Consider the following 25,158-nt stretch of genomic DNA (forward strand, 5'->3'; position numbering starts at 1 on the left):
CTGCACTAACATGTCTTGTTGCGAATGAAACCACTTACCGGAGAGACTTGTTGCCTATTGTTACAACCACGTGCGACGACCAACATTCCTGTTTCCTTGCTATATAGACAACTTTACTTGAAATTAATCTCCTTAGCATCCGATCTTGACACCGCTTCTTTCAAATGCTAAACATGACAAAGAAGCAAAGGGCTTCATTAAACAAATCACCGGTTTCAGTGAGATGTGCATAACGCATGGCATGTAATGCTGTCTCCCTACATCTGCGACCATGGCCCATGAGCCCGAGGTCCCGGATCTGATTCGTCAGAGCCATGACAACTCACAGATCTATAATTGATCTTTCAAACGGATCTTCCAATGTCAATCATGACAGCGAGTAATACTTTTGCCAAGTTTCGTTTGTCTGGATTCTGGGGAGGTACATGGACAACGTTGAGCATACTTTTGCGCCCTGAATCCACGCCCCTGGCGGTGCAACCATGCCCGGAGAGCACATGGCTACTAGAAGAACTGTTTGTGGATAGGTTGCTAGATCGACGATGACTTTGATCGAAGCGTGCCATGAAGTAAAAGCTCCAACCGAGTCCAGGGCCGGAAGGGATTATGTCGGGTAGACTAGAAGCAGGATAGAACGTGTCTCTGGATTCTGGGATCATGCCTTGACACCAAATGCAATAGTGCATTCACAATTTGCTTTGCCTTGGGATGGAGTCCGCCTCGTCTTCAAAGTTATTTGGATATCCGAGCTAAGAGCGACAATGGCGGAATCCAGGGCGGAGAACTTGTCCGCCCAGTCCGGTCCCGGGAAGACAGGCCTGCTTGAACGGAAAGATCTTATTAGTCGGATCTGAGAGGTGTAATTCCACACAATATCTCGTCATGGTCAGAGTTTGTTGGAAAGTTAGGGCACCGTCTCTCGTCTCTCGATTTCGAGGCCAGCTTGGCAGACAGAGACCCATCGTGTAAGAGTCATATGACTGCAAAATCTTCAGTTCTGTGGGTTTGTATCCATCGTTTTGTAAATTTTCCAACATTGACGTGCGAAGGTGGAATGCTGAGTGGCAGGGATTCTGACTCTGATCAAGTGCGAATTATGGTTGCTCTGCACTTCCAGACAGATAGTCACACTCGACCGGATCTTTAACCGGTCGAGACGGCTAAAGGCTGCATCAATGGCATTCATCAGATAAGACCGGAGTTCAGAGTGACATAGAAGCATACGACATAGGGCGTTGATGGACCAGTTTACGTCCGCGGTCTCTCTCGCCTCCCGTTTCCCCTGAATCGGCCCTGAGCCAAACAAACAGAGCATGTCTCACTTGAGACGACTTTAGATCAACTTGTCACTTGAGACTTATCCAGGGGTGTGTGCATGCGTGTCTTTGCTTGACAAGATGTCGAGATCCAGAGGAGGGTTTGTGTTGAGTTGAGCTCTGGAACGTCATACAAGGTGAAGTCGAGGCACGTTGTTGGAAGAAGAACGACGATTGGTCAGGGAGTGACATGCACGTCTTCTAGGGTTGAGATAAACACAAAAAACACATCTAGCTAAAACATGGGGTAGATCGTCAGCTTTGTTGATTGGACAATTGAGGCAAGGATGTCTCAGTACAGGGCATCTACCATGGTAGAGGTATTGATAGTCAGTTGGTGATGGTGTTGGTGAGAGCTACTCTAGCGGGATGGGACGTGCTGCCACAGGATAGGCTACTATAGCTTAGAACAGAATGTTGGATGGTTTAGATATTGAAGCGCACAAGTTGGGTTTAGACGAAATAATGAAGTTTGATGCCACTCGTGGGTTTTATCAGCAGTGTTTTGTTCGGACTATCAGGTGGGTTGAGTTGTCGATGGTGTAGGGTAACTCCATGTCTTACGACTCCTCGTCGGATCAAAGACACAGCACAATTCCAATTAGTAAAATATTGCAGTAGTACTATGTAGCATTCATCGTCTTATGAAAGCTCCTGGTGGCATTGATAGCCGCGTTGCGCTGCATTAAATTCTGCAGTCAGAATTATCTTGTCCTGTCTCTTGCGGGCCATTACATATGAGCCAGGATATCATGACAACGATGCTCTGAATAACTCCTAACAACACACCCTCCACAGAGGATATCAGAACAGCGTCGCATATGGATTATTCTCATTTCGTAATCAATGCGTATTCCTTGACTTAGGATAAGTTGATCCAGGAACAAACATGTTTCTAAACACTATTTCAGGGGAAAGCTACAAACCATAATTCAGCCAAAGCGCCGCACAACAAGGGCTGGAGCCATTCACCGGAGTTTGTACAAAACGTGTCTCCGGGGGCTTCATCGTGTCATTAGAATCGTTTGATGATGAGCTGGCTATGATGATGAGGGCGGGAATCCGACGGGCGGTCCATGCTTCTCCATCAGCGACTGAAAATGCTGGACGTGGCAGGACGACACCAGTCGAGACCTTTACTGGCCGCAGTGAATGCCGTGTAATATCAGCCAGGAATTTATAAGCTTCAGACCGGGTTTCTCATCATCGAACCAGTATCGAAGCACGTGTCTCCCCAGTTTCTAAAAGCCATAAGATATTGCCAAGCGAGTTGCTGGGATCTTGGACTTGGCAAATCTGGGGTCAAGGGATTATTGGAGTGATGTGCGATTTGAAATCGACACTGTTTGGCGCAGGTGATCTGGTTGTATGCATATTCAACACTATCATGAAATAATTGGAACATGTCATGATCTTGGTGGCTCGCGTTGAAGCATCACATGACGCCTTTTAAAATTCCACCAAAGAAAGCTCCGGCGCTAGAATGAATTAAGATAGCCTTTAATAGCATTGAGGAAAGAGGTTGGGGTGAAGAATGTGTAGAGAATCGTTGGAACTGTCAATAATGATCCGGCTGTTACTGTGTTGATGCTGTGTGATACAAACGGAGATGTCCGCAACAACACTTTTGGGTAGACAATAAAAAGAAATGTGACATGTAGTTTGCATGAAACATTGTTACGTACAATTGAGAACTGCTGTTTCTGCTCGACGTGAGAACCTCGTCTTAAGATCCTAGTCCCTGGAGGAAATCATAACAACGCCATGTTCTCATTGAGCATGAATCAAAAGGGTCTGAAACTTTATACTACGTCACCTTCTCAACGCCTCAGCACTTCATCTTTCTCAGTTGTCAGTACTCTGTATCTCCTATGAATGATAGACATGAACCCGTCATGGATAACCTAGCAAATATTAGTAGCTTTGTAGCCTCATCAAAGCGTACGAAAATCAACTACTATATCAAATTGTCCAATCATATGACCCAATTGCCAGCATGAACCATCAATTGTTCCATGTAAAGGAACATGGATTGCCTCGACGAGGAGGCCCTTGCGGTGGTTTAAGGCAAGCGAAAGAGGGAGGGTCAGCGTGACCAAATTGAAAGTAAAAAAAAAAAGCTAGGTATTTTGGAAAAAAGAAATGACACAAGAATGACCCAGGCCGGTGCAACAGTTGCAGAGCTACGGGTTCCGCCAAGAGGCCGAGAAGATACGTCAGCTTCGTGTTGAAGCCTTTTCTTATTGCGAGCCTAGCATCTATCAGAATATCGCATAGTAAATCATTCATTCTTAGGATTAGTAGATAAAGACACCTAGAGATAGAAGAACTAGACTACCTAGGTATATAGAACAAAGTCCTTATCAGCCATTGACCTTTATCAAGTGAAACATGTGTTTAACAACCCCCTTAGGCCGTTAGGGTCAGATTAAATCATCATCCACTCTCTGGCAGCAACGGGATAGCGGGTCCCCCTTTTTAGAGAGAAAAGAGTGCCCAATGACTTTTCAATTCGGCTCCGTAATGATAAGGTCATGCATGGGGGATCTGACGCTTTACGCATATTTGCGGAGCGTTCTTCCACAGCGGGACCGGGCTATGTATGTATGTATGCGACGGCACTAAACTAATGTACTGTGATGTTTGATGCACCGACTTATGTAAGTGCAAAGGTCTGTCTTGCTGAAGCGTGTGTAAATCAAATGTAGATCCGATAAGCATAGCCAAGGTTCATTGTGATGAGATGGGTTTTTGAAGAAATATCGTCTCTTAGTTGAACAAATTCAGGTACGGATTCGATCGGATGTTTTTTCTTTCTTCCTAGTTCCCGTCTATAATGCTGACATCAAGGTCCCCTAGAATTACATCTTCGAGAAGCCCGGTTATCTTGCTTGCAATCCACATGGCTGCAATTGATAGTGATCAATTGGATGGGATTAACAAGCCACACCCCCTTCATTCCCATATCGACAGTCCGTCTTATCAGTTTCTCTCAACACTCCCCTCCTCAGCATGTGAATTGTATATTCTAGACAACTTGGTTTCGAGTCCCTTGCTTTCACCGTCTGAGATAACAGAGCTTGAGCATCTCTCAACGCTTCAGGTACCATTGCTTTCCATCCAACCTCTCTTTCACATGGGCTACCTCCCCCTGTGCCGGTCCGTATCCGTCTGTCCCATTATTAGGGTCCACACAAGTTACGGCTCGGCTTATTATCCAGCAGCTTGGAATTTGAACTCCTGCGACAAGCACAGACTTTGAGGCTTGGACTTGGACTCGAATTTCGGCTTGAGTGGTGTGTGTATAAAAAGGATGCTGCTCTGCTAGGGCTGATTACTGCAGTACGTTTATTGAACAAGCAAATCCTTTCATCCAGGCGAGGGCTGGTCTGTTTAGTTGCGGTGTAGACTGCCGGGGAAGAGTAATGGCAGCCCGGAACTTGGCAATTTGATCATGTTCGGGCTCCGGGAGTTACAGAACTGACAGCCACTAGAAAGCCGGAACCCCGCGAAATGGGACAGGGACGAACTGGGAAAGGACTGGAAGCATCTGAGCCGATGGACGGGAGTCTGATTAAACCCAGGTTTATTAGTTAGGGCATAGTTGAGACTTCACCCCGCCAGAGAGGCAACCTCTCAATTCAGGTACTGCTGAATATCCATTCCAGTACTGGCTCGCAGCCCGTATTGATGGATGTTTCTCAGGCCTGCCCGTACTCGGTATACAGCGGGCAGATACACTGAACTGGTAGATGACGCCCCCCCGCCTTGACCACAGAGTGCCCCTCCCTCTTTGTTCAGCACCTCGACTTTTAGGTGCGCTTGCCTTACCGCCCCCCTCCAAAAAATTAAATGTCCAGGCCCCCTAGCACAGTATCTACGAATCATTCCTCCACGCCCACTTCTTCCAGCCCATTGGATTAGTTGCCTTTCAATTCTCCCCCTCCACCAGCATCCACCCGTCTTTCAATCCCATCTCTCAACTCAAACAAACCTACTCGCAACTCTCTCTCTCCTTCTTCCTTTTTCCCAGTAAAGCGTGTCGCGCCAGATGTCCTCCTCCTCATGTTCAGTCCGCATCGTTTGTCCGAAAATGCCGCACACGCCGTACCGGTGAGCGAGCCAGAATCAGAATCGGTGCCATGTGCCCTGTCAGATACTTCTGTTCCAGGCACAGGCGCTGTCACAGATAGCCGTGTCGTTGCTGGCCCCAATCATGAATATGATCAAGTTGATGATACCGATACCGATACCCATCAAGGGCACCGCTGTGGTCAACCCCCCGCTGTCGCTGTCGCTGATCCTATAGCCGACAACATTACTACCACTACTCACACCTCTCCCTTCCTACCGCCACCCTCTGCAGACAAGGTGCCCAACAACGTGCCTGATTCTGATCCTGATCCTGATCCTGAGCCTGTTCCTGATTTTGATTCTCCGTCTGATTCTCATTACATGCCCCATGGTGATGCCAATGCCAGGGACACACTAGACCAGACCGATACCGTCCCCATCGCCTCTGCTTCCGCCTCTAGTAATAAGAAGGCTCGTGGCCCAGGTTCCATACCGAGGCAATCTGGTCCTTCCCTGCTGACCCAAGCCTTGGCTTCTGCCCGTGGTATTACAAACCTCAAGCAGTCAAAATCCTTCTCTCCCTCCACCACCACTACAACTACTACAACCATCTCTCCTGTCACCTCATCCTCCACCACAACCCTTACAACTACTTCTATTCCTGGCGTTCGACAGTCTAACCTAAACAAGACCGCCTCACCCTCATCGACTATCTCGACATCCACCTCGCCCAACGCGCAGTCGAGTCCATCTTCATTGACAGGACCACCAACAGCACCAGCGACGTTCGCTTCCCAGTACGACCGCGACAGCGCCTCCTATCCATTCGACTCTATTCATCACAATGTCCCCGCTCAGCGCACCGCTCCTCGACCGTTAACGAGAGCCACCTCTGAATCTATCAACATGGGATCATCTACAGCCACCACCACAATGACGTCGCTCGCCCCTCGCGAGGCTGCGAGCGTCCCTTCATCCTTCAACCATTCAACTCTTGCTACACTTCGAGGCGCTCTTGACCATCGCGAGATGGATGGGTCTCGTGGCAAGACTTCGACATCCCTAGACTTGGAGAGACAGTCGGTCGACTCCTACCACCCCTCAATTACAACATACGCCGCCGACCTTACTGATCGACCGACCCAATTCGAGACTTGCTCATCTACCAAGACACCTGTGCCGACGCGGACGGAAGATGTTAGAAATACCCAGGCCAGGCCGGTGCCGTGGGGAAAGTTGCCGCCACACTGGACAAGCAATGGTACCGAGAAGAACGAAAAAATATGGTCAATTGGCTCTGCCGAAGGCCATGAGGAGGACGGCTTGGTAGAGAAGTCTGTCACCGAGGCCATGGCTGGTCTGGAACACAATGCTCGCAGTCGCAAATCGAGCTACAGTCTGCGATTCTTCAAAGAAGGGTTGCCGGCCGAGGAGAAACTCCGTCGCAAAGACACCAAGACTCCCAAAGAGAAGTTGCCTCCTCTCGATGAAGGTCACCAGCATGCTTCGCGCGAGGCGCCCCAGTCTGCAACTTCTGACAAGGATTTGACACCCACTCGCCCTCCACCGGAAGATCGCGAAGCTACGTTTTTGCTATCGGATCCGCTCGACGAACACCCTATTGTTAGCACATCGCCTAGCGATGGATATTTCTCTCTGCCAGTCAGTCAGTCACTCGATTCCGCAGACATTACGCCCCTGCAAGTGCAGCCATCATCCCAGGCCAAACACGGGCACGAGCAGACCAGATTGGTGGAGCCGGTTTGTTCTGTGGGGCCGACTCCGGCTACCGATGCCGAGGGCACCCGTGAACCCGAAGTAGTGGATGCGAGACGGGACTCGGCTGACAGCGCTCATACTGAAGTCGGATCTCGTGAAGATGGGGAAGCCGAAGAATCTGGGGAAGAAAAGATCTCGTCTGCTGTTTTTCTGCCCCACCAAGAGGCGCAGAAATCTGGTGTAAGTGAGCCGCAGGACCGCATTGCGGCCCGTAGTATCCGTGTCCGGTCCCTGTCACAAAGTAATCAACGTCCGTGGCTCGTCAAAGCCGACGAGCCTGAGCCTGAAGCCATTGATGAGAAGGACGAACCGCCTTTTGGTATTTCTCGCCACGCTTCCCGTGAGGCACTGACCCTGACACGCGGTGATCTTATTCCTGCGCGAGGTGAAGAAGGCGCTGTCATTGAGGAAGAAATCACAGTGACAACCGACTCCTTAAAACAACCGCAAATCGTGAGCCAGTATGAAGACCATGTCCATGATTATCAGCACGACCCTCAAGAACCTCTTGAGGCGATTGAGCTCATTCCGTATAAACATCAAGTTGGTGGCCATACCACCCTCTGGAGATTCTCTCGAAGGGCTGTTTGTAAACAACTCAACAATAGGGAAAATGAGTTTTACGAGACTATCGAGAGATACCACCGTGATCTGCTGCCTTTCCTTCCTCGGTAGGTTCCATCAAATTGCGTTTTTGCGACCCTGTCATTTGCATCATGTGTTGAAAATACTAACATTTGCAGCTATATCGGTGTGCTGAATGTCACCTTTCAAAAGCAGGCACGCCGAAAGAGCACGTCGAAAAAGGACGAGGCTGCAGCGGCTGAGCGAAAGAAGGCGCAGGAAAAGCTTGAAGCTTGTAGGCATGAACTGGAGCAGACGGAAGAGCAAGCGAAGCCCGAGAGACCGACAGGCAGGGTTATTAGTCAATCTCTTGCGAGTAGTAACATCCCTGTCCCGACAGTGACTTTCGACGACAACAGGCACATTTTGCCCCGAAATCTACTCCAGCCGATGCCGTTGCCAAGGGAATATCGACGACAGAGTATTTCAACATCAACCCTGTCAAACCGCTGCGTGCCCTCGTCCGGGACATCCAGTAGGCCAACCTTGGACGAGCGACCCAACAGCTGGGGTGCTACTATGATTAACAAACGATTGAGGAACGAGGTCTTTAACGACGCATTCCTCAAGGAACCCGTAAAGATTCACAGACACCGCCGGCCGCATCAACGGTCTATTCCGCGCCCAACTTTGCAGCGTCTTTTGAGATCCACCAATTCTGACCCTGCTTTGATCAAGAGCGACTCGCCATTCATGCATGAGCATGATACAGATACCCCTTGCCATTCGGAACGGAAGATTTCGCATCATTACTCACACAGCGATCTCGGACCAGGCATGGATGAATTTGTGCAGTCAGAACCTGAGCAGGCTCCCGAAGAAGTCAAGGATGTGACGGGAACTAGTGCTCCTGAAATCGAAACACTCAAGGACAACCCCCTCGCTGCTAAGAAGAAGCGTAGGTACTCGGCTGGTGGTCTACGTCGCAAGCCTGAGGATGTTCGAGAACCAAGAGGCGATTTGAAGTACTTTGAAGAAGCCGACGACGCTGGATACAAGGGCGACAACGAGGATAAGCCCAGACGACACTCGAAGGTTCACCATGAAGGTCATCATTCTTCGGAAGCAAACGGCGCCCATCACCATTCACAGTATCTTGAACATCTGAAGCCGGAACACGAGTTCGCCATTGAGTCAACAGAGCCGGAGCAGGCTCTTGATGATGTAGCCTCAGAGTTTGCCAGGGTACCCAGACCAGTCAACCCGAAAGAGGCCAAGACCCAAAAGGATCGTGTCGAGTACTTTCTACTCTTGGAGGATCTTACATCGGGAATGAAGAGACCTTGCATGATGGACCTCAAGATGGGCACCAGACAGTATGGTGTAGAGGCCACTCCGAAGAAGCAAAAGTCGCAAACGGAAAAGTGCCGAAACACGACATCGGCCGAGTTGGGAGTCCGAATTTGTGGTTTGCAGGTGTGGAACGCCGAGAAGCAGACGTACGATTTCCAGGACAAGTATTACGGCCGCAAGCTTAAAGCTGGAAATGAGTTCCAAGGTGCATTGCAAAAGTTCCTATACGATGGCCAGGACCTGCATAGCATTCTACGACATATCCCAGTTGTACTTAAGAAGCTTGGGCAACTGGAGCAAATTGTGAGCAAGCTGGGTGGATACCGCTTTTACGCAGCAAGCTTGCTCATGTTTTATGACGGTGACACATCGGAGGATGATGATTACGAGACTGCGTACGAGTCAACCACCGATTGTGCCACTGATACTGAGGAGACGCCACGCAAGAAGGCGAAGAACAAGAGGGAGATTGATTTCAAGATTGCCGATTTTGCCAACAGCGTCACTCCCTTTGATAACATTGACGACAAACCATGCCCCCCGCAGAACCCGGGTCAACCTGATGGCGGATTTCTTAAGGGCCTTCGAAGCCTTCGAAGATATTTCCTTCAGATCCAACGCGATGTGAGACAGGAGCTGGGGCTTGATCCATATGGACGATTCTCAAGCCACATGGATTACGCCGGGGATTTCGACGTTGAGCATGGGGTGGCCAGTCTTTAGCTGGCCTGAATAACAACGGCGGTGTACGTTTGAGAGGAAGTGCCCGATACCCATTATTTCATCTGGATGGTTTTGCAAATGGTTTTTGGTTTGGCGGAGTTTCTGGTTTTGTTTGCTTTTTCATCAACGGCCGACTTCTTTTCCAGCAGGGGCCCTTGGAGTTTTCAGGGACGATTCTCGGTGTATAGGATTCGAATGAAATTCAGAAGGGTAGAAGGAACATGATTTGTGTCTTTTAGACACGTCGAATTCATCTCAAAACATACCCTGCATCGGTTATGGCGCAACAGTGAACAGGAAAAGGGGGCTGGAGTTTGAAAAGCCCGGTTTTACTGTCGACTGGATCTTCACTTAAGCTGGAAACAAGTGGAGGGACAAGGGGGAGGAATAGCGATTGATGGCTTTGGCCTCATCGCGGGGAGTGTCTTTTTTTTCTCGAATTGTTTCATTGGTGTTGGGGAAGGGAAACGAAAATCAGAATGCTGATGGTGTTCTTTTTTATTTGCAATCTGCTTGCACTTGACGGCAGTGAATGGGCGATTCCTGGTGGCACAGCAAGGTAGCTCTTAGACGGTAGATAAAATGCGAATTAAAAGGTCTTCGGTCTAATATCAAGTCTGATTATCCCTAGATTGGTGAAATCGTGAAATGGAGACTATATACAATGTGTACTCTACGTAACAAGAGACAACCAGGCCATTTACTTATCATCCTGACCTTTTAGATGCATTAATTTTTGTCCTCACGATCAACTCAGATTTGCGTAATGACACGACATTGCTCCCAGTAGCCGGAAGTTTACTTAAAATAGACACTTCGGAATAAGCTGAAGTGGGTTGGTTGATTGTTATAGCCGGCACCAGTGTCCTTGCCTTTCTGTTCTACCTCAAATACAATACGTAGTACTGGAAAAGGGTTGCTCCATCCACGGGTTGTATGTAACCTTGTCAGTCACTAATCTAATACGATATATTTATTTTGCTGTCTCTCATCCACTTCATTCTGACAGCCATCAACAAACATGGGCGCCGTCATATCATCCATTCGGTCAACAACCTCGGCCATTTCTCAAGGCGTCAAAACCATCTTGGCTCTACACAAGCAATTCTCATCCGCTCTTGCTAGGGCCTCTTCAGAACCTGGATTTCCTGTTCCTAACCCGACAAACTCATACTGGCTCGACGACCCGCCCTTTCCCGCGCTATGCGACATTCAAGATGACCAGCTTCCCCAAGAAGCTGACGTGGTCATCATTGGCAGCGGCATCACAGGAGCAGCAGTAGCAAAGTCGCTCCTCGAGCTTTCCGACACCAAATTGAGAGTCGTTGTCTGCGAAGCAAGGCAGATATGTAGCGGCGCAACGGGAAGAAACGGAGGGCATGTCAAGAGTTCGCCCTATAGTGAGTTTTCTATGTTTCGTAGTCGGTTAGGACCCGAGGTTGCGAGCAGGGTCGTCAGATTCAAGAGACGCCATTTGGACATGATGAAGCAGGTTGGAGAGCAGATCGGACACGGCGATGTAAGAGAAGTTGATACTGTGGATTTGTTCTTGGGGCAAGAAGAATTTGAGAGTGCGAAGAAGCAAGTTGCTGAGGCTAAAGGCTGGTTGCCCGAGGAGGAGCACACGATCTGGGAGGGTGAAGAGGCGAGAAAGCAGGTAAGTCTTGGTTTCTGTGTGTGAGTGAGTCAAGTGCTGATACTGATGGCGATAGTTTGGTGCAAATGAACTTGTTGCTGGTGCTGTATCTTATACAGCTGGTGCACTGTGGCCATATCGACTTATCACGGGTGTGTGGAATGACCTTCTCGAGCGATTTTCTGGCCTGAGCATCAACACTCACACACCAGTTGAGACCGTCACCTGTACTGCAGATGGTACATACACAGTCAAAACAAGTCGTGGAACCATCAATGCACGACATGTCGTCCACACTACCAACGCTCACGCAGGCCAATTGCTCCCTAAACTGAGAGGTTCACTTTGCGGCGCCATCGCTCACATGAGTGCCCAACGTCCTGGCGCTTCATTCCCATCATCCCATGGAAACCGCTCATGGTCTCCGATTTACAGTCCGGGTTTTGACTATGTGACACAGCAGCCAGATAGACCAGACGGAACACCGGGTGATCTCATGATAGGCGGAGGTTTCTTCCGAAGTCGCCATGAGGGCATTGATCAGATGGGAATATGGGACGACAGCCAAACGCACGCCCTCCCTCTGATTCACGTCCGAGGCATCATGCCGACCATTTTCGAACCGCAATGGGGAGAAGGAAGTAAGCTCGTCAAAGCATGGACTGGAATCATCGGTTTCACGGGGGATTTGATGCCATTCGTCGGACGAGCCCCTCGATCTCCTGTCAAGAAGGATTCGGGGGAGTGGGTAGCTGCGGGATTCTGCGGTGAGGGTATGGTTTGGGCTTGGCTTTGCGGAACGGCATTGGCGGTTATGGTTCTTGGTAAAGAGGTTAATGATCTGGAGGAGGGTGTTGGAAGACCTGGGGGGAAGTTGGAGGAGTGGTTTCCTAAGGATCTGTTAAGTGTTGATGATGCGAGGTTGAGACGGGCGGATATTGCGAATGTGGCTGATGCTATGGATGAACTCTGAGCTTCCCAATTACCTGGGTAGGCACCTAATTGGCCATTTTAATATTATACTGCGCAGATTTGTGAGTTATTATGCTCGTCAAGTTTTCATGAGTGTTGCCAGTTGTCTGCCAGCTGCAAATGAACGCATGCAACACGAAATTAACTTCGAATTTTATAGCAACCTTTATCCTTACTTTCTTCTTAAAACCAATGTCAATGTCTTTATAAAAGCAAATCAAATCTTCTGCTTCTCCTCATCTTCTTTTTCTTGCCCACATTCTCGACATTTACTCTTTCTTGCATCCAACAACAACCCTCCTGGTATAGCTCATCACAACATGCAACTGGTCATTTTATTCTTCCTCTGTATCGACTACTTCATCGCGCGCCTGATTTACTCTTTTGTTCCTCATGTCCGCGGCGAGAATGTTGTCGGAGGAACGCATCGACTCATGGCGCCAGCGCGTTCCGAGTCGTCTTAATCGCGATGATCCTTTTAAAGGCGATGGGTTCGACGAGCGCCCTTCAACACGACTGGTAGATCCTCATTCTCACAGAATACTCAACTTCCAGACTGATTTATTATAACTTTAGACTTTTCGTGAAGCTTCTCCACCTCAACGCCGTCCTTCCACACGGCTGAGTTTCCTCCGTGCAGCTACACCTTTGTTCGGGCGCTCTTCTACACCCTCTAGTCGTCCTGCTTCAGGCATGACTGAACGACGTGCAGAGAGTAACCGACGCAATTTGCTCACTCTGCTCAGTCGCAAACGCAAGAGAAAGGAAGAGGAAGTTGAGGTTCCTCGTGAGCCTGTTCGCTTGAACTTTTTGTTTGTTGGTAGCAAAGGGTCTGGGCAGACATCGCTGCTATTGTGAGTTGATACAGCATGACTAACAAATATCAACACACGTGCTAACTCTGTACAGTCGGTCTCGTTATGGCTACTTTCCTCATGCAAGTCATATCTCGTGTTGAGTTAGTCAGTTGGTTAGCTAACATCAACAGTCTGATGCCTTTGCCCGTCCACTGTACGAGACGTATGTCAGCGATCGAGTCTACCATGACCAGCCTGTACGCATGGAGATTTAGGACACTTCAGGCGTACCAGACTTGAATACTGTTGAAAAGTTGACCTATATCGAATGGGATGCTATATTCCTCTGTTTTGACATTTCGGACAAGATGTCCATGTACACAATCATCCAATGGGTACGTGCAATATCTCTGTCTAGTGATGAGATGAGAATTAACCCAAGCAGTGGCATCATGCGTCTAATCACGGATTCGCCAAGACGCCCACTTTTGAACCACTCTTGTATCTTGTCGGTCTCAAGAAGGACATTCGCGATCAGTGCTTTTTGGAAGATCATCGAACTGGCTCAGCAATGGATCTGTCTTCAGAGTTGATGGCATATCCAACTTGCTGCGTCTGCTCTACAGAGGTGTGTTCCTCTGCTATTAACTTTAGTATTTTGCGAGAAAGTGATCTGACTATTTATAGGCGTCATGGCAGGCGATGCGAATCGGAGCGAAGAAATACATCGAATGTTCAGCTGCTACTGGTGAAGGAATGAAAGACGTGATTGATGGTCCTGGACGAGACGCTATGAGAAAGATTGTTGGCGAGGAGTGGCTCCAAGATGAGGTCGTTGCTCCCAAAAAGAAACGTCGGTTCATTTGAGAACGGATCGATGTCAAAGTGCGATTTGTTTAATGGCTGTGGATTGCTTGATGACTGTTGGAATGATTTTGAATGGAATTTGGTCAAGGAATAGCAGAACAATTGAGATGTAAGCTCAAAGGGTGATTAATAGCAACTATCAAGTGGTGGTTTAGATTCATATACCATTTAATAATTGATCCAGGGTAACTTCCAACTCACATTGGATTGTGGGCCGTGCCTGACAGATTAATAGTGAGAGTATGTCTACTAAGCTTTATCGTGCAAAATAAAGAGTCTGGTTAAAATAGCATAAACCTGGACCACTAATTTCGTCTCGTCTCTTCTAGCGGCCACATTTTATGATGGCCTTCAACTTCAGGGCCACTGTCAAACACTGATGATGGAACATAACGGGCCTGTACTACCTTCCATCCCCAAGATTTTGTATTTATTCTGAATCTTAATCACGCATGGTTCAAACAGAATTCAGAAAAGTTGGATTTTTTGCTGCACGTCTATAAGACTTAAGACTCCCTTTTCTTCTTCTTCCCCCATTTGGAATACTTGGTCTCATCAACATCTGACTTGGTATAAGTCAGCTTCGCAAGCATGGAATTCAATACTATCTTGGCCATCCCCGGAGGCATTGGATTCGCCCTTCTCATAATCGCAAATTCGAAGCTAGCCAATGCCTTGGCTGCCTGTCTGTTCATCTTCAATCTTATCCTCATTTTCTTTTCTGTAAGTTCAAGCACGCCCTCAGCATCGAAATAAACCTAATATATTCAAGACCCGTCACATTAAGCTCACCGAAGCCCGTCGCAACTCCAAGCGTAGCAAGCAAGCTACTCTCCATCAACGAAACAACCTCTATGAGTACTATCTCTTCGTCATGGGCTCTGGTGGCCACACCAAGGAGATGCTCATGATGATGGACGATGGATACTGCAGCTTCAAGAACTTTCACCGCCGCTATCTCATTTCTTCTGGAGATACCATGTCTGCCAACCATGTTGTAGATTACGAAGATGAGCTGGGAGCCTTGTGCGCCGCTAAAGACACGCAGCCTGGAAGCTACGACACCATCACCGTTACTCGTGCCCGTCAGATCCACCAGTCACTCCTCACTACCCCTTTCACGGCTCTTCTCAGCATTCTCGACATTTTCCCAGCTCTCATGAACCCCCCCGCCAACGATGTCGGAGCTCAGGTGCGGTATCCTACTTGCATTTTCACCAACGGTCCTGCCACTGGCTTCTTCGTTGGATTGGCCGCTCATCTGCTCAAGCTTCTCCATGTGGTCCCAGAGACCTCCATGCATATCATCTACATCGAATCCTGGGCGCGCATCACCACCCTGAGCCTTACTGGAAAGCTCTTCTACTACACTGGCATCGCCGACGTCTTGGTGCAGCACAAGGAGGTTGCTGAAAAATACCAGGTCGAGTACTGTGGCGAACTGGTGTTCAATGCTCGGCGGGAAACTTGATTGGAAAGAGGAGAATGGGACAGATTTGGTCCAACCCAAGAGGCTTTCTTGGAACATGCGTAGTTGCTTTCTGATACATAGACAATAATACAAGGTTGTGTACATGACGGGTATCATCCGCCTCAAGGGGACTTCTTGCCCTCTGCGGCCTCGGCCTTGGCCTCCGGCGCTGCCTCTGGGTCCTCAACGTCCTCTTGCGCCTCCTCTTCCAAACCAAAGTCCTCAATTTGACCGTTGCGGTTCTGCTCCTGTCGCTCCGTCTCCTTTCCGGCCCAAATCTTCCAGTTCTCGAACTCGCGGTCTTCGAGACCGTGGGAAACATCGGTGCGGGTTTGGCCAAAGTAAGCGCCTACGTGTTTGGCTTCCTCTTGAGCCAATCGCTTTTCGATTTGCTCCTCTTGACGCAGACGATAAAATTGATGGCGGACATAGTCGTATGCTTGACGAAGTGTTTGGCCCTCGTTTTTCATTAACCACATCTGGTATTGGACAACACTGTACATAAAGTTAGCCTGGCAATTGATTCATGTCCACGTCGAAGCACTTGCCTTTCGCCCGTCAAGGGAATGTTGGGCTGTTTCAAGCCCTTGGACCAATTGCAATGCTGGTAGTCCTTTCCATCCGACTCGAGGATAACGCGGGGCCTTGCAAGCTCCCAAGGATGGTCTTTATAAAATCTTTGTCGTAGTACGTCCTCGAAGTACGTTATGTCTTGAGGTCGGAATATGTCCTTGGGCTTGGTGAGTTTGGGGTTTATTTTTCGTTGTTGAGTGGCGACGTTTCGGACAAGGGTCTCAGCGGGAGGCACTTTTTGCATGATATCGTACCATGGCGGCGTAGGAACCGACTTCTTGCCGAGGATGTTGTGGTTGAGCTCCTCCTTCACGGTCTGAAAGACCCTTGCGGGTCGGATTTGTCTACCTCCCATGGCCAAGTCTGAGGTTCTAATCAGTACGGAACAAATGCGAGGATTGGCGGGTTAAAAATTGAAGCTTACGTCGTTAATTGGCGCTTTAGAATGGGAGTATATGTCACTCGGTCCGCGGCATGAGGCTCTAGATCGTGGTGTTGAAGTGGAAATTTTGGAGATCTGTCGGTAAATCTTATCGCCGACTGCGGGATGTCAAAGGTGGTGAAATAAAACTGTATATGAATCAATGGCAATATTAGATGGTATTGATAGAGTTATGGAGTCTTTATATCAAAACTCTATATCCATTGATAAGAAGCATGATAAAATACTTCCAATTACTATGTAACATCTCTTGTTAAAGAAGTTTTAGAGTGTTATCATTTGGGTCTAATCTTTCTAGACATTTGTTTCAATGTGCGGGTTTTATTGTCCCGCACTCACTACAGCTTGGCGCGAATCATAGTGTAGCAAAAAAGCATTTCAAAAAAGGTCCCACTTACAAGAACAAGCCTCCTCCTCCGTCTCAACTTGCGCTGCCGTTAGCTCTTCCCTGAGAGAGATTGCCGATTTGATTTCTTTCTCAGCGCCGCTTTGTCTCGTCCAAACGCTTACGGAACTTTGCAGTCAATCTCAACTGCTACGGCTAACGCAACAGAGGTCGCAGCATCATGAGGAGGAGCTCATGAAAGTCCCCAGTCGATTAGACGGCTCCCTCTGTGCGGTGCTTTCGAACCGACCGTCGGCCAGTTTTGGGGCTACAACCACAAGGAGGAGCCTCTGCTGTGCCAGAGATGCTAGAAAACAGACGCAGCAAAGGAAGAAAACAAATCCGATTTCGAATTCGAGTCCCTCGTGTTCCCGGAGCTCGTTATGGCTTCTCTCGACTTTTACACCTGCCGCCCAGGCTCGACGTGCCCTGCCTGTCCCACGGTCCCGACATGTCTCCAACAATTATAGCACCGCATCCTCTGCCGCAGTCGCTCCGATGCCCCCGATAAACCAGAGGTTTCATACTCAGTACGCACACGATCCACGACACCTTAAGGCTCTGGTACCCTACGAAGACTCAACAACGGTGGATGAGCATTTGGAGTACTACCAAGACCCTTACCAGAGGGGTTATGCTCAGCCAGATGGTCAGAAGTTGCAGGTTTCTGAAAACAGACGAGATGTGGAATACCCGACGACAGAGGAAACCTTCAGGACTGATGACGAAACGAGAAAGTTGATCGCCAAGTTGTGCAATGCTGTCTCATACAAGCTGCGCCATCCATATCGAACAACACTCGAGCCAATATACAACCTGTATATTCAATTACCTCAACCGAGAATGCTACACCTCACCTGGCAGTGGCGGAATAGATTACTCAAGGTTATGGGAATGCCACCGAAGCGAAACTCGGAGTCGATGCTGCGTTACTTTGCGCTGGTCGCTGATGTCAAAAGCGCAGGGTTGACGTTGCGAAGGGTGCATTGGAACTATGCTTTGGCATTTGCTACAAGGTATTCGTCTCGCGTGGCAACAAATGAGATGGATGCGGCTCTGAGGCTGTGGAAGGAGATGGAGCGAACGGCCAATGTCAAGGGAAACGAAGTCACATTCAACATCCTGTTCGATGTGGCTGCGAAAGCGGGAAACTTTGTCCTTGCCGACATGATTTATAAAGAGATGGAGAGTCGAGGGTTTCAGTACAACCGATACCACCATGTCAGTTTGATACATTATTTCGGCCTAAAGATGGACTCGAGCGCAATCCGTGCCGCTTACACGAACATGGTCGAGGCAGGCGAGATGATAGACACCGTTGTGCTCAACTGCGTAATATCCGGTCTTTTGCGATGTGGCGAGGAGTCAGCAGCAGAGCTGACGTACCAAAGAATGAAGGCCGGGCATGAAATGGCGCCCAATATCCCGGATAGAGACTACGGGATGGGTCGGGTCGTCACCAAAGTGTTGATGATGTTTACGAGGATTGGCAAGAATCACCCCGAGCTTCACAAGCCATTGCAGAAACAGATGCAGCTTTCGCCAAATCTTCATACCTACCAGCTCTTTGTTGAGCACTACTCGGTCAAAGTTGGAGATTTGGCCAAGGTTGCACAATACCTTGACGAAATGAAGTTTCTCAACATTCCGATTCATGCCACCGTCTTTCTGGCTTTATTCAAGGGCTTTTACTCCCATGGCGGCTTTAGTGGCTCTCAGTGGAGCGAGCAACGTCTAGAAGGAGTGTTGAAAGCCATGTACCAAGCAAGAGATGAAAACATCAGAGGATTTACCATCGATAGATGGTTGGTCATTTGGGCTCTGCGAGCAACCAAAAAATGTTGCTCTGATGAGGCAGTGGTTCAAGCGTACGATGACATGGCGCAGCGCTGGGATATTCCTTCGGACCGACATCCGTTTATACAGTCGATGCTACAGTGCATTATCGACGGCGTTGATATGAAATCTCCGATGGGTAAATGGACTGGCCCGTCGTATCGAAGGTATAGAAAAGATGGGACGAGATTATGATGTAACAATAAAGTTGTACCACCATGTACTTTAAGATAGAATAATACCCCAGGACAAGGATTCTGTATATCAAAGATTGGGTTGGCCGGGATTTGCATCGCAGTGGACTAGAATATGAGCATTCGTTTTTCACACATTACTCCGATATAGCTGGTTGGACAAATGAAATTTCGAATCAAGAGTCGAGAATGACTGATGTCTATTTCGGTTATGTACACCACATTCTGCCGCCGCAAGGCTTCCGTTCTTTCAATCAAACAACCAACCCAGTCCGTCAGCGACGAATTTACTGGGGCTTGTAGGTCTGCCAGACTGCGCTGCGAGTTAGCATCCGGATCGTGAATCGGAAGACGTCGGGAGAGAAACCACGCACCAGCAATGCCGAAGGGAGCGAAGAAACCGGTGGCCATGAAGGTCCAGTAGCCAACGCCGAACCACTTGCTGCGGGGGTTGAAGGGGATGTTGCTGTAGGCGCCCTCAGGGTAGTGGTAAGGGGAGGACATGCGAGCGCGGGTGGTCTGGAAGCCTCGCTTGGTGACCAGAGAGGTCGTGGTACGGGTAGCGGCGCGGGAAAGCATCTGCGATACAAGTAAAAGGTCAATTCGGTTCGCGAAAGTTGGTAGAGCAAAGTCGAGCCAGTCAATGGCTTTGCAGCGGACGTACCTTGACGTTGAGGAGTGGAGATTAAAAGATGGAAGCTTGAGTATGTGTCAGTGGTGATAGCATCCGAGGTCAGAGAAGGTGGTCTGAGGTTTGGGAGCAAAACGCTAATAGGTCACGTGCACCTGAACTGCTGACAATAGATCTCATTCACTTGCGGTTGGATGGGACGTGACGTCGGTGCTTTGTCTCCAATTGCTCCAGAGCTTTCACCGCCTGCAGTCCGTTCGCCAGGGGATTTTTTTCTGCCGGGCAACCCACTTTCTAACCAACTTTTTTAATCGCCCAGGCCCATGTTCCACGAATAGTTTGGGACGATCGATCGATTCTTTGTTGTACAAGACGACAAGCCAAACTCTCTTTTTCACGAGGGTTTTTCTTAATCTTATACCTACTTTGAGGTTATAGCACTTTTTCTTTCTTTTCCTCTATAGTTTTCGATTCACAGCGCGACATCAGAACTATAGTATAGGCTTTACACCAGTCACTCCCGATCTCGATCACTTTTTTCTGCAGCTAGCGATCGGTTCCCGGTCGCTGGTAAAACATCGCCAACATGGATGAGATGTTTGATGTTTTCGAGGGCAAGGTGGAGGCCCCAAGTGCTAGCGAGGACGAGACTGTGTCGCAAAGAAACCGCAAGGGCGACAAGACAAAGAAGAGAAAGGCCAACGCGATAAACGGCGAAAACGGCGACGCGGCAAAGTCTGAGGATGTCGACATGGACAACACCACCGAGGAATCCAAGGATGAGGCTTCTTCTGACGACGAGTCTTCTTCGGAGAGCGCCAGCCCGCAGGATACCAAGAGGAGGAAGAAGGAGGATGGCGTAGCCCCCGTTATGACAGATACCTTCCAGACGGCCGAGTCAAGAGAGGTCGCTGGCGCGGCCACATTTACAGAGCAGGATTCATCTCTCGTTTTGTCGCACAACATTCAACATCAGGTTGCTTTGCCCCCGGATCTAGACTACGAATATGTCCCTCTTTCCGAGCACAAGGCCCCCGACCAACCCGCACGAACATGGAACTTCAAGCTTGATCCTTTCCAGAGTCTCTCCGTGGCGTCCATTGAGCGCGAGGAGAGTGTTCTTGTCTCTGCGCATACTTCTGCCGGAAAGACTGTCGTCGCCGAGTACGCTGTCGCGCAATGTTTGAAGCGCAACCAAAGAGTCATTTACACAAGTCCTATCAAGGCCTTGAGTAACCAAAAGTATCGAGATTTCGAGTCCATCTTTGGAGACGTTGGCCTCATGACTGGTGATGTTACTATTAACCCCACAGCGAGTTGCTTGGTCATGACCACAGAGATTTTGCGATCCATGTTGTATCGAGGTTCCGAGATCATGCGAGAAGTCGCCTGGGTCGTGTTTGACGAGATCCACTACATGCGAGACAAGACGAGAGGTGTCGTCTGGGAGGAGACCATCATCATGCTTCCCGACAAGGTCCGATACGTCTTCCTTTCTGCCACCATTCCCAATGCTTTCCAGTTCGCCGAGTGGATTGCCAAGATCCATCACCAGGCCTGTCACGTTGTTTATACCGATTTCCGACCAACCCCCCTTCAGAACTACTTCTTCCCTGCCGGTGGTAGCGGCGCCAGACTTATCGTCGACGAGAAGAGCAATTTTAACGAGCAAAACTTCAACAAGGTTATGCAGGAGGTTGAGGAGAAGAAGGGCGCTGACCCCAACGACCCTACCGCTCGACAGAAAGGAAAGGGCAAAAACAAGAAGACTAACAAGGGTGGCGCTGATAATGGCTCGGATATTGCCAAGATTATTCGAATGACTATCAAGAAGAAGTTCAATCCTGTCATTGTCTTCAACTTCAGCAAGCGAGAGTGCGAGAACATGGCCATGAACATTTCCTCGCTCAGTTTCAACGACGATTCTGAAAAGGCCATGGTTCGCAAGGTTTTCCACAATGCTATCGAGAGTTTGTCGGAGCAGGACAGGGAGCTTCCTCAGATTATCAACTTGTTGCCTCTGTTGGAGCGCGGTATTGGTGTCCATCACTCTGGTCTTCTGCCCATTCTCAAGGAGACCATCGAGATTCTGTTCCAGGAGTCTTTGATCAAGGTTCTTTTCGCTACCGAGACCTTCTCCATCGGTCTCAACATGCCTGCCAAGACTGTGGTTTTCACACAAGTTACCAAGTGGGATGGCGTCAAGAGGCGCCCTCTTACTTCATCCGAGTACATTCAGATGGCTGGACGTGCTGGTCGTCGTGGTCTTGATGCTCGTGGTATCGTCATCATGATGATTGACGACAAGCTCGAGCCTGATACCGCCAAGGAGATTGTTACCGGACACCAAGATCGACTCAACTCTGCTTTCTACCTCGGCTACAACATGATTCTCAATCTTCTCCGTATCGAAGCTATCTCACCCGAATATATGTTGGAGCGGTGTTTCCATCAGTTCCAGAACGCCGCTAGCGTCCCGTCCCTGGAGAAGGAGTTAATGTCTTTGCAGCAGGAGCGCGACAGCACCAGCATTGCCGATGAGTCCACCGTCAAGGATTACTACCAGATTCGACAGCAACTTAGTGCGTACACGAGGGATATGAGAACTGTTATTCAGCACCCCAACTACAGTATCTCGTACCTTCAGCCTGGCCGTCTGGTACAGATTTACAACCCCAAGGACGAGAACGAGACTATCGCTGGCAACGGAACCGACTTTGGCTGGGGTGTTATCGTCAACCAGACTCCTCGTCGTGCCCCCAAGCTGAACGAGCCCGAATACATTCCCCAAGAAGCTCACGTCATTGACGTTCTCCTTCCTATTTCCAGGTCAAGCGCGGATTTCCACCCTGGACAACCCGCTGAAGAGATGCCTCCTGGTATCAAGCCTTGCAATGATGACGACGACATCAAGTTCGCTGTTGTTCCTTGTCTGTTGACCTGCATTAAGGCGATCAGTCAGATCCGACTCTTCCTTCCCAAGGAAGGCCTCAAGAGTGATGGTGACAAGGATACGCTCACCAAGTCCCTTATGGAGGTCAAGCGTCGTTTCCCTGATGGTCTCCCTGTTCTGGATCCCATTGAGAACATGGAGATTACCGACGACTCCTTCAAGAAGCTTCTGCGAAAGATTGAGGTCCTCGAGTCCCGACTCTTGGCCAACCCTCTTCATCTTTCTCCTCTTCTCCCCTCGCTGTGGGATCAGTACCATGCAAAGGTTAAACTCACAGAGAAGGTCAAGGAGACAAAGAAGTCTATCGCCAAGGCATACAGCATTGCTCAGATGGACGAGCTCAAGTCACGCAAGCGTGTCCTGCGCCGTCTAGGCTTCATCAACGACTCCGAGGTCGTTCAGCTCAAGGCCCGTGTCGCCTGTGAGGTTTCCTCCACCGAGGGTCACGAGCTTCTCCTTTCCGAGTTGCTATTCGACCGATTCTTTAACGAGCTTACTCCTGAGATGTGCGCTGCCGTCATGAGTTGCTTTATCTTCGACGAGAAGGTCGAGGCCCCTGCACTGAAGGAGGAGCTCCAGAAGCCTTACCGAGAGATCCAGGCCAAGGCCCGAATTATTGCCAAGGTCAGCCAGGAGTGCAAGCTTGATGTCAACGAGGAGGAATATGCGCAGAAGCTCAAGTGGCAGCTTATGGAGACGGTTTACACATGGGCCCAAGGTCGTCCATTTGTTGAGATTTGGTAAGTCACTATTTTGTTTACGAACAAGAACTTCACTAACACATTGTAGCAAAATGACAAATGTCTACGAAGGCTCACTTATCCGTCTTTTCCGTCGTTTGGAAGAGCTTCTGCGACAGATGGCTCAGGCTGCCAAGGTCATGGGCAACGAGGATCTGACCAAGAAGTTCGAGGAGAGTCTGTCCAAGATCCGCAGAGACATTGTTGCCGCCCAGAGTCTGTACCTATAGAGTCCCCTTTGCTTGTAGAATAAAATGCTACAGGGGGCAGCCCATGAAAAGGGGGATGATATGTAGATTTCTGATTTATCATTACTGGCTAGGGAGTTTGGCGCGCCGGGAAAAGATGTATCAATTATCCTGTGATCCGGGTTATCGAGTTTCTTTCTGGTCCAATGTTGGAAACGAAACCGGTACAAACCCGAGGCAATCCCTATAGTTTGATAGAGCATTGTATTTATGTAAAGTAATCAGTCGCTTCCAAGGTACAACGCTAGTTCATCGTTACGCCTTGTACTCCTGTTGTAACCTAACGCATCTGCTGCATTTCCAGGTGTGTCACGATTCCTCGCTCATTATGCAACTGCAAAATTGCAACCGCCCACGTTAAAACAATGGCCCATGCAAAGTTTCCTTTGTGGGATTTTGTAAAGTCCGCCTTAAGCCTTCCGTCCTACGAGGGCTTTTCGGTCTCCTAAGGCCGATCTCCTGATAACTCCATGACGAAGCCAATGCAAAGGCTTAATACAACTCCGAACCCGACAAAGATCTGCCATCTCTTACTCCAGATTCCCTCTTGACGCAAAAGCCACGTCAAGCTTCCTAAAGGGAAGAAGAAGCCGACGATCATGGCTTTTATCAATACATCTAGAACCGACGCCATACCTGCGTTTTCGTCCTCTAGAGGGTTGGATCCAGACGGGAGGCCGTCAGCGTTGTTGTCTATCCAGGCATCTTCCATATTTCGCAACGTATCAGGCGATGGCATCGCATCTGGCGTAAAGCCTGCTGTATGTATAGAGTTGAACTGTGTTCTGAGCGTCGCGATTTCCGAAGGTGTAATTCCTGACTGTAGTAATCGATCAAAACCTCTTGGTCGTGGCCTCGTTGATTTCGTGGGTTTAGAGTCATCGCCATTCACATCCTGAGGGGGCTTGAGCGCCTCCTCTTTTTCTTTGTCAAGCTCCTCGCTGGTCAACTCATCACCGATGGAACAATTGACATAGACCCTAGTCACATTCGCGCCCTCGACAGCCTTCCCCTTGCCTTTTGGATCGTCGATGTTGCGTAGCGGCGGGGGAGGCGTTTTGAGAACTGAGCTGAGCGCCGAGGCATCTGGGAGGATGCGACCTTGGTAGATTAGACGCAACCTACTGCGGGAGGATAAACGTGTGCGGAGGAGGTATTTTAGAGCGAGGACGGTTGTTGTTTGAGGAGAGGGGATATCAAGTTCGAGGTCTGGTTGGGATGTTGAGAAGCGGATTGTTACATGGAGGGGAGGAGGATGCGATGATGAAGCTTGAGAGGTCATGATGATGGCATTGCCTGAGAAAATGGAGATGAAAGAATTGTTCAAGAAGCAAAGACGGTTGTGAGCAGTTGGAGCTTGTGGTTGCGACAAAGAAATTGGCTTTGGGCTGTATGGATGTAAAGATTAAGTGAAGCTGTGATAGGTGCTGGTTTGTATGTATTTCGGTGACGTGACATTCACTGACCTGACGACGGGATGATTCACAGAGGGAATGTTTTGACAAAAGTACCTACAGGTACGTGTATGGCCTGCATATCCTACCTATGAGTACTCAAAGATGTGATGAAGACGCAAATATTTAGTTTCTTTTGTCTTTATGATT

At 49.0% G+C, this 25,158-nt stretch overlaps 9 protein-coding genes across 9 annotated transcripts; 6 read left to right on the forward strand and 3 right to left on the reverse strand.

Annotated features, from left to right (window-relative positions):
• Positions 1 to 5,381: 5,381 nt before the first annotated feature.
• On the forward strand, positions 5,382 to 9,809 carry FSST1_004517 (inositol polyphosphate kinase KCS1; the record flags this gene model as incomplete). Its single annotated transcript, XM_083230700.1, has 2 exons — positions 5,382 to 7,840; positions 7,913 to 9,809. The coding sequence occupies 2 exons, from the start codon at positions 5,382 to 5,384 to the stop codon at positions 9,807 to 9,809; spliced, it is 4,356 nt and encodes a 1,451-aa protein (XP_083087947.1).
• Positions 9,810 to 10,830: 1,021 nt separating this feature from the next.
• Positions 10,831 to 12,418, forward strand: FSST1_004518 (FAD dependent oxidoreductase-domain-containing protein; the record flags this gene model as incomplete). The annotated part of the gene is made up of 2 exons (XM_083230701.1): positions 10,831 to 11,466; positions 11,522 to 12,418. The coding sequence occupies 2 exons, from the start codon at positions 10,831 to 10,833 to the stop codon at positions 12,416 to 12,418; spliced, it is 1,533 nt and encodes a 510-aa protein (XP_083087948.1).
• Positions 12,419 to 12,810: 392 nt separating this feature from the next.
• Positions 12,811 to 14,081, forward strand: FSST1_004519 (P-loop containing nucleoside triphosphate hydrolase protein; the record flags this gene model as incomplete). Its single annotated transcript, XM_083230702.1, has 7 exons — positions 12,811 to 12,936; positions 12,994 to 13,271; positions 13,327 to 13,354; positions 13,406 to 13,471; positions 13,529 to 13,609; positions 13,660 to 13,842; positions 13,902 to 14,081. The coding sequence occupies 7 exons, from the start codon at positions 12,811 to 12,813 to the stop codon at positions 14,079 to 14,081; spliced, it is 942 nt and encodes a 313-aa protein (XP_083087949.1).
• Positions 14,082 to 14,672: 591 nt separating this feature from the next.
• Positions 14,673 to 15,552, forward strand: FSST1_004520 (N-acetylglucosaminyldiphosphodolichol N-acetylglucosaminyltransferase anchoring subunit ALG14; the record flags this gene model as incomplete). Its single annotated transcript, XM_083230703.1, has 2 exons — positions 14,673 to 14,804; positions 14,854 to 15,552. 2 exons carry the CDS (start codon positions 14,673 to 14,675, stop codon positions 15,550 to 15,552), a joined length of 831 nt encoding a protein of 276 aa, XP_083087950.1.
• A 122-nt stretch (positions 15,553 to 15,674) lies between these two features.
• Positions 15,675 to 16,480, reverse strand: FSST1_004521 (mitochondrial 37S ribosomal protein mS23; the record flags this gene model as incomplete). The annotated part of the gene is made up of 2 exons (XM_083230705.1): positions 15,675 to 16,031; positions 16,097 to 16,480. The coding sequence occupies 2 exons, from the start codon at positions 16,478 to 16,480 to the stop codon at positions 15,675 to 15,677; spliced, it is 741 nt and encodes a 246-aa protein (XP_083087951.1).
• A 970-nt stretch (positions 16,481 to 17,450) lies between these two features.
• On the forward strand, positions 17,451 to 18,983 carry FSST1_004522 (uncharacterized protein; the record flags this gene model as incomplete). Its single annotated transcript, XM_083230706.1, has 1 exon — positions 17,451 to 18,983. One exon carries the CDS (start codon positions 17,451 to 17,453, stop codon positions 18,981 to 18,983), a length of 1,533 nt encoding a protein of 510 aa, XP_083087952.1.
• Positions 18,984 to 19,269: 286 nt separating this feature from the next.
• Positions 19,270 to 19,561, reverse strand: FSST1_004523 (cytochrome c oxidase subunit VIII; the record flags this gene model as incomplete). The annotated part of the gene is made up of 2 exons (XM_083230707.1): positions 19,270 to 19,295; positions 19,357 to 19,561. The coding sequence occupies 2 exons, from the start codon at positions 19,559 to 19,561 to the stop codon at positions 19,270 to 19,272; spliced, it is 231 nt and encodes a 76-aa protein (XP_083087953.1).
• A 638-nt stretch (positions 19,562 to 20,199) lies between these two features.
• On the forward strand, positions 20,200 to 23,536 carry FSST1_004524 (ATP-dependent RNA helicase MTR4; the record flags this gene model as incomplete). The annotated part of the gene is made up of 2 exons (XM_083230708.1): positions 20,200 to 23,306; positions 23,356 to 23,536. 2 exons carry the CDS (start codon positions 20,200 to 20,202, stop codon positions 23,534 to 23,536), a joined length of 3,288 nt encoding a protein of 1,095 aa, XP_083087954.1.
• A 463-nt stretch (positions 23,537 to 23,999) lies between these two features.
• FSST1_004525 (DUF2407 C-terminal domain-containing protein) lies at positions 24,000 to 24,836 on the reverse strand (the record flags this gene model as incomplete). The annotated part of the gene is made up of 1 exon (XM_083230709.1): positions 24,000 to 24,836. One exon carries the CDS (start codon positions 24,834 to 24,836, stop codon positions 24,000 to 24,002), a length of 837 nt encoding a protein of 278 aa, XP_083087955.1.
• Positions 24,837 to 25,158: the final 322 nt, after the last annotated feature.

Source organism: Fusarium sambucinum, chromosome I (genome assembly GCF_050947815.1).
Source record: "Fusarium sambucinum isolate potato_lamoka chromosome I, whole genome shotgun sequence".
In the NCBI taxonomy this organism is placed as follows: domain Eukaryota; kingdom Fungi; phylum Ascomycota; class Sordariomycetes; order Hypocreales; family Nectriaceae; genus Fusarium; species Fusarium sambucinum.